The sequence below is a fragment of the Lissotriton vulgaris genome, chromosome 1_1 (assembly GCF_964263255.1).
Source record: "Lissotriton vulgaris chromosome 1_1, aLisVul1.2, whole genome shotgun sequence".
Taxonomy (NCBI): domain Eukaryota; kingdom Metazoa; phylum Chordata; class Amphibia; order Caudata; family Salamandridae; genus Lissotriton; species Lissotriton vulgaris.
In genome coordinates this window covers 1,158,520,184-1,158,534,197 of record NC_141685.1, presented here as the reverse complement: position 1 = coordinate 1,158,534,197, position 14,014 = coordinate 1,158,520,184, and the positions used below count along the sequence as shown (strand labels likewise).

Genomic DNA, 14,014 nt, shown 5'->3' with positions numbered 1-14,014 from the left:
GCTGAACAACATGGTTATTGTTGCCCAATTCAATGGTACAGTATCATTGGCCTTTGAACCTTTGAAGGATGCAGTGCTGAGTCCCTGCATTGCCCCAGGACCTCACAGATTTCACACATTAAGTGCTTGAATGAATACCATGCCAAGCAGACATCTGTTCATTTCGCACCACATATTGCTCCTGCCATGCTGCCACTCATACATCCCAACTACTAACCCTGAACTTGTGAAGCTATCTGCCCGGGATCCCGCCAGGCGGCCACTTTGTTTTAGAACACCCGTTGCTCCTGCCATGCTGCCAATAATAAGATCACAACTACTAACCCTGACCCTTGTGCAACTATATGCCAGGGATCCTGACATGCGTCCACTCAGTTTACACCGCACATTGCTCATGCTGCCAATCTACTAACCCTCACAGTTGTGCAAGTGTGACAATACAAGCTATTCTAGGTCTCCAAAATTGTTCCAATGGCTAGTGCAGCAGCTAATAATAATGTTAATGTATTTGAAATTATTCAGTGCCTGTTGTGGTCCTCTTTAATATAGACAGACAGCGCCAACCCGTGGCGGACTGTCCCCAGCGCTGGCGTTCCAATTAAGTAACCATGCCACGGACCAGAGATCGCTTGGTCGAATTTAGCAGAGATAGACTTGATGCTGTAGGCCCTTGCAGCACTTAAAGGACAAAACATTTTGTATGAAGGACACCCGAACATGCAAGCAGCAAGCAGCCATGTGTTTGTTTAATGCCGCAGACCATTTCTTCTGGTGCGCATGATCAGGAGCATGCTTTAGCCTTAAAGTTAATCATCCAAAAAGATTTGACAAGCAGCGTCCATCCCCTTCCCCCAATCCAAAAGTACGCCAAAGAGGGGAGGATGTAGCTCTAAGGGTGCTGATTATTTTGATTCTTTTGGCCTCCTGCAATGCCTCCCTTAAGATGCGCACATCGCTGGCACATCGTAGCCGGTAGTGGCCTATTGTAATGAGGATTGGGGTGGGAGGCTTAGCCACCCCCGCGCAGTTCGTGGCAATGTCGCCTTGCGTTTAGGCGCCGGACAGAGCAAAAGGTTAACAGCCAACTGCCTTTTTGTGCCGGTAGCAAGGAGCGGTTGGACTAGAGGCATTTTAAATTGCCTCAACGCTACAGCCTAAAGCCCCACTGAGGAAGCTTGCCCCCGTCTTTAGTTCTTCGTTGGAACTGTATATCTTCAGGTTTTAAGTTGTGATATTAACATTGAATGTACCCTCTGACTAAATTCTTCTGATTCCGCAGCCTGAAGCACGATGCGTACATAGGGGTGGCAGGGAGGCCTAGCCCTCACACAAGGGAACGCGGCACGCTCTCTATCTCGTCACACAAAAACCCTTTGTACATGTTATTGGATAGTACCCAGGGCCTCATGCTTGCTAAGCCTGCGCTCCACACTGAGCCGCATCTCCAATCAAAGCGCCACCGCTTGCAGCCACGACCGCGACCTGTTGCTCGCTGAGGGCATGGGGGGACGGGGACGCTACGGGCCCCAGGTGGAGGAAATGCCAACACCCGGCCGGACACCTGACACTCGTCCTGCCTCCAGGCGCAAAAAACGGATTTGGCCCCGACATGACCCCCGGCGATCCCGCTGGGCTTGGCAGGGCACAAAGAGTTGCATCTCTTGTTGGATGCCTTAGTGATGTGGGGGTGCCAATGTGAATGAGGCACAGCGCGCCACCCGCGCTGTCTGCCCTGCCCCCTGAGCACAGGTATTGCCTGGGGCCAAATGTGCGCTTGCATCGGCCCGGGATATGCTGGATTAAACTTGATGAGCATGAGCATCCACCAGTAAAACCGTGCCGGCTGCTTGTGCTTGGCTGGAGGAGATTTTAACCTTAATGTCAAATCCTACCTATGAAGCGTACCTGTTTAATATTTGTGTCCCTCTTTTAGCGTGACTTTACTCTTAAGGATCCAACACTGAACCCTATCTTATTTCTAGGTACTGTGCACGTATTCATTTTTTCAAATGCACCCTACGTGAAGCACTTTACTGGAGAGACTGCGAGGCACTCTAGGTCTGTCAGCTGTTTGATACAAGTACCATACAACTGTCCATAAATGCACCATTTTATTTGTTCACTTGGTTAGAGTTCGCCCGTAGGCAGGCTCCGGTAGGTTTGAATTCCCTTGGAGGTGCCTCCCATCAGAGGTACTTATGCCATTACGAATCCCGCTCTAATAGGATTGACGGTTTATAATTCTTAAGAGTACCATAATACTCTTTAAAATCCTAGTATGGGGGGCGTGGCCAAGATGGCGGAGTGAGCGGTCGCACTCTCTGCGAGCTCCCGTGAACCCGAGCCCCTTTACCGCCTTTATTTGCAGATCTCCCCCCAAAAAGGCCGGGGATCTGTTAAGAGATTGCGAGATCTCCCTGCGAGGACTCCAGTGGTGCTGGTAGCTCTCAGAGCCGCTTACTTAGAGCCCGAGGAGTGTGCACGGAGGTTGAGCCGGTGCCACGAGAAGACTGCAGGCCGCGGCCACGAGGTCCAAATCGGCCCGGAGACGTCCTGTGGTGGAACAGCTGGCTGGAGTATTGAGGCAGGACTCGCTTCGGCGGACCCCAGTACCGCACGGAGGGGCGCATATACCCAGTGCTCGGTGGTGATAGGCTGATACCCGAAGCCCCCGGGGAGGATCATCACTCAAGACCGGGGATGTGGCCTAGCGGCAAGCCCTCTTGAAGCGAATTTTCGCCGGTGGCGGATATACGCTGGGGGTCCGGAGTAGGAGTCCCTGTGGCTGGCTGCGGTTCTGAGCAGTTGAGTACAGATGCCCGATGCCCGGAGGTGTGAGACTGGGACCCTGAGCGCTGACGCAGGATACTACACGAGGCCGGGGATGAGGCCTAGCGGTACACGCTCTTGAAGCGCACTTCTTCCGGAGGCGGAGGCTGTTGCGGAGCCGGAGCGGAACCCCCTGCGGCAGAATACAGCGCCCAGTGGTGAAACGCAGAGGCCCGGCACCCAGAGGTAGGAGACCAGAACCCGGAATGCCGCCGCAGACCACTACGTGAGACCGAGGTTGGGGCCTAGCGGCTGGCTCCTTTGAGGCGGACTCCTTCCGACGGCGGCAGCTGGCCGATAGACTGGAGTTGGAACTCTCGTAGCTGACTGCCACGCTGACAGGGGAGGTGAGACTGCCCGGGACCCGGGGGTAAGAGACTTGGCCTGGGAGTGCTGGCGCAGATCGCTACGCGAGGCCGGAGGAGAGGCCTAGCGGAGACCGCCTTTGCAGCGACCCCTTCCAGCTTCGACGGCCCATCAGAGGAACAGAGCAGACTCCACCACTGGTTGGGGGTATGTGTGTCTGGCTCTCTCCACCCGGCCGCCGGTTTGATCTGCGGGACTTGCTGCGGGCCGAGTTTGAGGCACCCGGTGCCATGAGCAAGGATACCTACGGAGATAGGAAGGCGACAGTGCGCTCCCTTGGGGTCCTCAGCGGCGGCATGGCCGGCAACAGAGGGAACAAGAAGGGGGACCGGACACTGCCTGAAATGTTGAACAGAGGCCCACCGAGGCAAGACAGGGGGCAACAATCACCAGGCCAAAGGGCAGCAGGGGGGGAACCCCCAGTGACTAGATCCTTCCTCGAATCCCTCTTTAGCTCGCTCAGGGAGGATTTCCAAACACTAAAGCAGGAAGTCACAGCGGAGGTTCGGGAGGTGCGGAGAGAGGTCGATGGTCTTGGCGAAAGGGTGGCCACTATGGAAGAAGCGGGTCACTCCCGGGTGAGGAGATTGCACAACTGCAGCAGGAGGTGCTGCGCCTACGGGATCAGCAAATCTACCTCCAATCGCATAACGAAGACCTCGAGAACCGGTCCCGTCGCAACAACATATGGGTCCGAGGAATTCCATCTGGAGACGAGGGCGAGGACGTTGCTGGGTATCTCAGAGAACTCTTCAGAGAGATACTGGGAGAGCCGGATGATTTCATCATCAGAATAGACAGGGCTCACAGGGTGGGCCCGGCTCGCAGGGCCTCTGCGCCCCCCCTGACATCTTGGCTTTCCTGACGGACTTTCCCCTGAAGGAGCGGATTATTCGTGAAGCACGTCAGCAGCAGTCCCTGCGCTTCCGGGGGCACCAGGTTGCTCTCTACCAAGATCTTTCGATAATAACTCTCCAGAAGCGTAAGGGATTCAAAATCGCTACGGACTTCCTGAGGGATCACAACACGCAGTACTCATGGGGCCGCCTGATTTTCCGATGGAACGGGACTTTGCATCAGCTTCGCTCCCTCCAGGACACCTGCGGGGTACTTGGAATTACCTCGACAGACGACGCGACCCCCACCCACTGTAGACGGCGTGCTACCAGAGACGGTTGGCAATCGATCCCAGCACGCAGATCTTCTACTTCTTCTGCCCGTCCGGACTCACCCACTATCCGAGCGGACATGGCCAATGCAGTTCAAGAAGTGGCTAGAGACACGGCGCCTACTGAAGTCGCTCTGACGGCCTGAATATACTCCGGGGGGAGATCGACATAGCCATTCAGACAATGCAGGTTTGGGGGTTCGGGAGAGGGGGGGGTGGCTGGACGTCCACTTGAGTAACTTTCCGCAGACTTGTCCGCTAAAGACCGGACTGGGACAATGGAATCTTTGGAACAGTTGGGGGAACAGGGGGTGAGGGGAAGGGGTTGTTGGGGTTGTTCCAGTTGTGGGTCGGGCTGGGGACAGTTGGTGAGTTGGGATGGAGGGAAGAGGGGAAGGAGGGATGGGGAAGGAAGGGGGTAGGGTAGGTAGTTTGGGGGATGTTCCTGGGTAGTTGGAGGGGATTGGGATGGGGGAAGGGATCCGGGAGTTGGGAAGGGGGGGGGGGTCGTCCAGTGCACCGTGCAGCTACTAGATATTCTGGCGATATTCATACACCTTAGTTTGCCCGTACGGGGAAGCTGCGCGATCACCTACATTTTCTTCTTTGCCTTGCAGCTTCTGGTACCGTTATGGGCGCTCATACACCCCGCCTTAGCCGAGCGGGGCCTTCACGCCTTCTTCCACACCTTTCTCTATGCCTCCTGACCCTTTTAAGGTTGTGACCCTAAACGTCAGGGGTTTGAATAATCCGGTCAAGCGGCGGGCAGTGCTTTTTCTCCTGGAGAATACACGTGCGGACATATGTCTCCTTCAGGAGACGCACCTGCTGCCACAGGACACACACAGGCTGCGCTCCCATAAGTTCCCGTCAAAATTCTTCTCTTCCTGTACCACTAAGACAGCGGGGGTGGCGATACTGGTGGCCAGACACTTTAAAGAGGAAATCCTCCACAAGTTCACCGAACAGAAAGGCAGACTGTTAGCATACCGGTTTAAGATTGGGGGCCTTACTTTTACGATCGGGTCCCTGTATAGCCCTAATGAATAGCAGGAACGTTTCCTGCAATCGGCGATTGAGGAGATTACCGCCTCGCAAGATAGACATATTATTCTCGGGGGTGATTTTAACATGGTTTTTGATTCTGCTATGGACAGGTCGGCGCAGCGCTCCCCGCAGGTCGGGGAGTTCTCCGCCGGCTGTAGGGCACGGCTGTCAGAGGTAGACCTCCTTGATCTTTGGTGACACATGCATCCCACGGATAGGGATTATTCGTATTATTCCCACGCACACAAGACGTATGCGAGGCTAGACCACCTTCTGGTCACGTCTCCGGTGCAAGCGCTGGTCTCGGGGTCGGATATGGGAGTGTTGTCTCTATCGAATCACACCCCGGTCGATGCTACGTTGTGTCTGCCTCCGGCAGCTCATCCCCTCAGAACGTGGCGCCTTAGCGACACCCTGCTGCACAGGAAGGTGGTGGTGGACCGCATTGAGGATGCGATCCGGGAATATCTGACTCACAACGACAACTCTGATACCGCCCAGGCCACACAGTGGGCGGCCTTGAAAGCAGTCCTCCGGGGGTAATTTTTGGCGATTTCCTCTGCCGAAAATAAAGAGCGACAGGCCAAGAGGGAAGAACTCACCGACAGGGTCCGCTAGCTTGAACAGATGCATCGCAGGACAGGGGCCCCCAGAATTTGGCGGCAGCTCAAGGAAGTGAGAAAGCTCCTGGCGGCCCTGGACTTGGACCGAGCGGAATACGCTGCACTCGGGCTGCGCCATACCTTTTATACAGGGGGGGACCGTTGTGGCAAATTGCTGGCCAACAGGCTCCGAGTGGCGCGCCAGAGTCAGCTGGTGAAGGAGATCTCTGACCCTACGGGGACGGTGGAGACGGAAGACGCTCACCTTGCAGCCGTATTCCGCAGGTTTTACGCAGATCTCTACACTAGTGAGCCACCGGATGAGACGGCCATGGCCGCCTATTTGGACTCGGTCACCCTGCCCTCCCTTGATCCCTTGCAGGCGGAGCACTTAAATCGGGATATCAGGATAGGGGAGGTGATTTCTGCCATCGCCAGGCTTAAACATGGCAAAGCGCCAGGCCCAGATGGATACACCACGCTCTTTTACAAAACGTTCTGCACGTCGCTGGCCCCTATCCTTACTCGTCTTTTCAACTAGTTTGCTGAACCGGGGGCCATTCCGCCTGATCTTCTACGGGCCTCCATTACAGTTATCCCCAAACCTGGGAAGGACCAGAAGCACTGTGGATCTTATAGGCCGATATCTCTTCTGAATGTCGATTTAAAATTGTACACAGGGATCCTAGCCGCCCGACTAGCCCCTCACCTACCCGGTCTTATAGATCCTGATCTGGCTGGTTTTGTCCCGGGGAGGCAGACGGTTGACAACACGAAACGGATCGTCCACCTGCTAGAGAAGGCCTCCCGGATTCCGGGGGAAAGAATGATGCTGGCGGTGGACGTGGTGTAGGCGGTCGACCGGGTGCACTGGCCTTACCTGGAACGAGTTCTGATGAAGGCGGGCATGGGGGATAAGTTCCGCTCCATGATCCTTAACTGCTACAGACGGCCAACTGCTGTGGTTCGTGTGAATGGGTATAACTCTAGGGACTTTAACATCGAGAGAGGCACTAGGCAGGGATGCCCGCTTTCGCCCTTGCTCTTCGCCCTTTATATGGAGCCGTTCGCCCAACGGGTCCGCGACAATCCAGCAGTGACGGGGGTGCGGATGGGAGGTTTCACACACGCTATAAGCCTCTACGCGGACAATGTCATCTTATCGCTAGACGAGCCCCGGACGGCCCTACCGGCCTGCATCGAGGAGCTGGCCTCCTTTGGCGCGGTCGTTGGGTTTAAAATGAACATGGGAAAGTCGGTGGCTCTAGATATTTCCCTTGAGCCGGCCACTAGGACCTACCTACAAAACCAATTCCCCATGCTTTGGTCATCAGAGGCGGTACCCTATCTGGGGATCCAGATAGCTCCCACTTTACCGGCCATGGTATCGGCCAACTACACGGCCCTGGGTGCAAAGATCAGGGAAGAATTGGGCCGATGGAACCGCGGCACCCTCTCCTGGTTGGGTAGGATAGCCGCCATCAAAGTGACGGTCCTGCCTCAGGTGCTTTACTTGTTCCGGGCCCTACCGCTCCAGCCACCGGTCGGGGGGATCCTGCAACTACAGACGGACGTCTCGCACTTTATCTGGCAGGGGAAAAACCCCAGAATGCGCAGGGCCCTCTCACTGTTGGCCCCGGAGGAGGGAGGATTGGGAATACCTGACTTCCGTAAGTATTTCCAAGCAGCGCAGTTGCATTATCTTGTGGAATGGAGTAAGTGGGAGTCCGACAAGCACTGGCTCTTCCAGGATCAGGCGGTGGCAGGCAGACCCCTGCAGGAAATCCCATTTCTGCACCGGACTCACCGGCCCAAGAATTTGTACGCCTCTTTTGTTACAAGAGTACCCCTACGGGTCTGGGATGCCACTAACATTACGTATAGCCTCACCTTGTTCCCGTCGCCACTCACACCGTTGGTGGACAATCCAGACTTTACCCCGGGAATGGAAAGGGGAGCATTTACACACTGGAGGCAGGCGGGGTGTAGAGCCCTGTGTCACATGTATGGCCCAGAGGGGGTTGTCCCCTTCCCGCAGTTTCGCCAGGAGTTTTCATTCCCTGAAACCGAGAGGCACCGCTATATGCAAGCTCGCCACTGGGCTCTTCAACCACAGGTGAAGGAGACCGCTGATAGGCACTTCCTACCATTCGAAAAATGGCTACTGTCGCGTACGTCGGATTCGAAATTGATTACGGATCTCTATAGGTTACTACAACTGCCTTCTACACACCTCTATAACCCGGGGAGAGAACGATGGGAACGGGAGTTGGGTAGGACGTTGAGCCCTAAAGAGTGGGAGCACATATCCTATAGAGCGAGGCATTCGGCATACCACATGGGTCTCACTAACACGCTGACCAAGGTCTCCACCTATTGGTACTACACACCGGAGCGGGTTCACGAATTTGACCTTAGCAAGGAGGACACATGTTGGCGAGGGTGCGGGCACTGGGGTACACTTACACACATTCTATGGGATTGTCCACTCCTGGCAACCTATTGGATTGAAGTGCTGGATGAAATTGATTCCCATTTTGGCATTGAACTACCACGCTTTCCCCCATACACCCTGCTGGGGCTCCCGAATGGACTGATGTACCCACTTAGATCTCGTAGGGGTAGGCAGATAGCCATCACACTAGGATCAGCGGTCCAAAACATCCTGATACATTGGCGCACTACCACAACACCCTCTATCATGGGCTGGCTCCATAGATTGTGGCACGTGTTGGGCATGGAGAAATTGTTGCTCACAGTGGCGGGGGATATAGCGCAATTTAATGAGCTTTGGCAACAATTTCATTCCTTACTGCTCACAGAATTTAAAGAACTTACCTGCCCCAAATACCTCCGCCTATTACGGCTCACGAGCCCAGCAGCGCCAGCCCTGTGAATTGATGAGAGATTCACTTCCCCTGTAAGAGGTGGCTTTGGTGTATACTTTGGATATGGTCTGTGCACTGGACGAAGGGTGGGGAGGGGGGGGGGTCGGGACCGGGGAGTTGGGAAGTTGGGGTTTTGGGGGGGTGTTTGCAATAGAAATGTCATCTCATACTGCGACAATGCATATCACTTACTGCTGTGATGGACTAGCACACACGAACTGCACCTGATAGTTCTTCACCGGGGATGAGGCTCTGCCCGCCCTAACAAGACGCTTCATGATGATGTATGTTTGTCCTTGTATGTTGTGCTGAATAAAAAACTTTAAACCTAAAAAAAATTTAAATAAAAAAAAATAATAATAATTACAATTAAAATCCTAGTATGGGCTTGTCTTTCACACGTCACAGGGTAAACACTTTAAATTGTTCAAGTCGAATGAATTAAAACTACGATTCCCAGAATGCATTAGTTTATAAAAGATGGCCGAGGAGTGCGGAATGGTGCTCTGAACCCATGAAAGTATTTTGCAACACCACCCGTGTAAGGTGGGAAGAGGGCAGCTGCAGTCCGGGGTGCGCCCCTCATGCAAATCGCAATGCCTTCCTTCAGAGGCTGCACAAACAGCTCCACACCGGGTTCTGTCAGGGGGCCAGCGCCACAACTGGCTGGCCCACTTGCGCACACAACAGGGCGCCGTGTGCCACCCCACCCCGCAGCAGAGCCCCTGCCCCCCCCCCCCACTGGGGTACCAGAAAGTAGCTGCCACGCACTATCGCCCGCCGTGGGATTGGGCACTCCGCCGCGGCATGTGTGTCGGCAAATGCAGCCCCAGCGCGAGACACTCCTGGCCCAACCGAGCTGCGCACGAATCAAACCCATAGTGGAGGTGAGGGGGAGGAGCGCCAGGAGGCACATGTGCTCCTCGACTACCCCACTCCCCGACCACAGAGCCGGCCAGTGGGGCGAGAGAGGCGCGCAGCGGTCGCTGACCTCGCCGGCCCCCGATACTACCGTGGATTAGGAGGAGGGGGGGCACTCGCACGCGGCCCCAGAGAGGGTGGAGAGGCGAGACTGCTGCTCAGTCCCCTGGGCCAAACAAGACCCGGGACTCAAACAAGGGCTGGAGCTCCGAAGGCCGCCGCACTTGCGACCATTAATGGAAGCCACACCACCCCACGGCAGCACCCTTGCGGCCCACAGAATGCCCCCCATACAAGGGAAACCGAAAGTGGCAGCCAAGTGCCACAGGATTCCTACGCACTGTGTTTGCCCCCGCAGCATGCGGCCGGGAGAACGACCCCCCCGCCATCCCAGATGCCGACCACAGCAGCCCCCCCGCGGGCCACAGCGCGGGATGTGCAACTGGGGCTCAGGCCAGCATGGTGAGCCCCGAATGGGGGGGGAGAGCAACGAACAGAGGTGCTGGGCATGGGCTCGCACCTCAACTAGCCTCAACTAGCCGCCAGCACGAACTCCGAAACTCGGAGAAGTGATCCGCCGCAGCAGCTCAGACGGCGTGTCCCGCGAGGCAGCGGCCGCGCGTGTCCAGTGCGACGACAAAGAGGTCGTCAGCGTGGTGAGGGGGACATATATACCCCTCACCCCACCTCCCGCACCGGACATGACGCGGCACTGCCCGCGCCCAGAAGGGGACTCCCCTAGAGTCCCTGCCCCTTTGGAAGGAAAGGGGGGTGTGAGCTGCCAGATGGTACTACATGGCCGCCCTCTTGAGTGGCCTCCTGCGGTGGTCTCGGGCAACCACATATCCCTGAAGTGTGACTGCAGTAGCTGTGTTGCAGGTAAGGGGAAGGCCTTTAGAGACTCTGAATACCAGGCGCAAAGTATGTGAAAGATCCCAGACTGTGTCCTTTAATGTAACAGACAGTGCTTAGTTTGTACATGAATGCCAGTGCCCTAAAGTTACCCTTAATCTCACTCGTAATGGATCTTTTCAATCCCTGCTTTGTCCCTTATGTCACATTTTTTTCCATTTTTCATTTTATCCTTTTTTTCCCCTCCTTGTGTGTTTTTATCTCTCTTGCTCTGGGTCAAAGTCTGCCAAGGAAAATAAGTGTCAAATTAAATGTACATTCTGAGATAGTGATTTCTCAAGAGATACTCTCAGTAATGTCTCCTCTCTTTCCTTCACTGTCTCAGGCTGGACAAGGAGGTTCGCACACGGATAGAAGCTGAAACCAATTTCAACATGTGCTCTGAGGTGAGCTGCCAGTTCTTAAGCGCCTATCACATTCTCTTACCCCTTTGTACCTTCATCTAACTTTCTTCTTTGCTCTCTGCCTCGCTCTCTCAATTTCCATTTAAGTCATATCCATAATTTGAAAAACCTGTGTTTTTAGTGAAATTTCGGAGTTTTTTTAAAGATACGGTAAGGTGTAATGAGAAGAAGAGACCATAATTTAACTTTGGCAAAGTTTTCTCAGTGATTTTGCTTTTTATATGGTGTACTAAATCCGGCTTCTACATGGACTTGTGAAGTTGAGGTTTGCTGAAGGGTTTGGTTATCCCACAACACTCTTCAAAATCCCAAAAATATTAAAATTTAAAAAAACTCCATGAAACCCACAAAAAATTTACAACACCCCATTATAACTAACTCAAAGTGTAAAACTATAGTAAACTGCAGCACTATCCTAACAACCTACCCCCAACCATGCACATAACAGCCTTAATTGTTAGCTAGAAAAGGCACTTTACTGTACCAAGAGAACCACTTCGAAGAACCACCACACTGAAGACCCACAACTGAACAACAAAAACAAAGACAGGGTGCAAAATTCAACAACCATAAAATGCGGAAAATTAAAATTAAAAAATACTTTCTTAACATACATAAAAATAGGATAAATAAATATGACCATTGTATGTTTATGTATGTCTAAATAATGTAAACATTTTAATAAACGGCAAAAAAGTTCTAAAATGTTAAATTGTTTTATAAAATATTGTACATATTATTGTAAAAATATATTAGAAAATAGCGGAACAGAAATAACATTCTATTTATTTACAATATTTATTAATATGTATAAAAAGTACATTCAATGGAAATATGTCTAAAATGTATGTTAAAAAGTATGAGAGTAAAATGTATTAATAAACCCTTAAGACATTTGTTTGTCACACTGAAAGTTTATTTGTATTTCATTACATGTTTTAGGTAATACAAATTGGAAATATTTTGTAATTATATTATTGGATTTTTTATTTATAGATACTATTATTGAAATATTGTGTGTTCGGAATTATTGGTAAATGTAAAATTATATAAAATATTAGGAAAACATTTTAAATAATATTTTTTTTTTTGAGCACCTAATACCAAGCACTGCAACTCAAATTAAACCTCATTTGAGAAAGTGTTGAACTACAGAGTCTCAGATTTACTATTACAACTCTTAATTTATCCACATTGGGGAAAGTGTTGGACTCTGGGGTGTCAGATTTATTATTCCTATTCCAAACATAACAACATGAGTACAGTATGAAACTCTAAAATGGTTACATTTACTCACACCACTGAAAGCCTAGGCCCTTTGACCAAAGCATTTAGACACTTTGAGGTTTTCAATTTACTATTTACACTCAAACGTTAGCCACTTTGGAGAAAGTGTTAGACTTTGTGGTGGAGAGGGGCTAAAAAGTTAATTAAACTCTACAAAAATAAAAAAATACATATATACAACAGAACCATACTATTAAAAATCATGATTTCACAACATATTTAACCAATTTAGGAATCATTTAAGAAAATATTTTTTTTTCAAACTTTAACATAGAAAAATGTGACAAACTAATGTGACTAATTACATAAAGTACTAAATGAATGACCTAAAAAAACAGTAAAACATAATATAGCAATTATCACTATAGGAAATCAACTACCTCAATAAATAAACAAATGTTAATAAATCAATAATATCATTTCAGTAAACATCTGGTTAAAAACTACATATTATTAAATAAATGAGTAACTTATTAACAATATTTACAAAAAGAATGTAATTACAATATGACATTTCAATTTAAAATAATATAAAATGATAAATATATAACATTATTAATAATTAATAGTAACATAATCCCATAGGTCTCTACAAAATGGCTTAACATTTTTCGCACTTTATAATTAATATCAATAGTATAAATAATATTTTAAAAGGAAACAATATTAATAAAACAGTCAATTAAAATGGATTATATTAAACTTTTAATGAATTAAACAATTAGAATGTCAGTTAAAAAAAATATCAACAAAAACAATTTATAGAACAAAATTATAAAATTTAAATGTAATAATAAAAAAATAAACTGCAATCAAATCTATTTTTCCTAAAATATGCTCAATTAAAAATATGTTAAAATAAACAACACATTTCTAAAATAATTTCCACCCTACTCCCCTGTGCCTTAAATATATTTAGAAATACACAAAATAAAAACAATAAACAATGGTTCCTTACGATGGTGCGGCGTCCGGCAGTCGCCCACGTTCGTTATTGACTCCCCGATGGATTGCGGGAGGCGCTGGCGTTTGTTGGCGTCGGATGGTGCCCTAGGCCCAGATGCAGGCAGAAGCCTTGGTGATGATGTCGGAGTCGATGCAGGGACGACATTGGCAGGCGTTAGGACGGCAGTGATGTTGCGGTCAGTTCTGCACTCACCTAGCGAGTGATGACCACGGCATCAGTGCAGGCAGCGGCCTTGGAGACAGCATCGGAAATCTTTTGTAGCGGGGTGGTGGGGACCGATCGTGAAAAGGACTGGTGGTCAGCTGACAATCATGATACCCCCTCTCTTTCACCGCTTCAGGACCCCTGGGAAACGGAGTCCGAAGCGTGCTGGAGCCAACTACCCTCCCACAAGGAGAACTGTACCTTTAAAAATGCCACGGATTCAGGAGAAGACACTGCCTCCTGTTGAGCCGGGCGAGACTACTGGAGGAATCATACACGCCCCGGATGACGAGACGGCAGGAGGAGTGAACAAAAAGCAGGAAGTGGAGAGATCGCCGTGTCTCGACACCCGGGAGTGGAGAGGAGCACGATGAGAGACTGTGGAGGACAAAGAAGAACCGAGGGAAGACCTGCCGGAG

The 14,014-nt window shown here is 50.7% G+C and overlaps 1 protein-coding gene across 1 annotated transcript in view; it reads left to right on the top strand.

The window, feature by feature from the left end:
• The window catches only part of LOC147748846 (uncharacterized), a 295,887-nt gene that overhangs the window by 50,672 nt on the left and 231,201 nt on the right, over nt 1–14,014 (top strand). Inside the window, exon 2 of the mRNA XM_086964138.1 lies at nt 11,059–11,119. Coding sequence (XP_086820264.1) covers nt 11,059–11,119 — 61 coding nt within the window. The remainder of the gene's footprint in view (nt 1–11,058; nt 11,120–14,014) is intronic.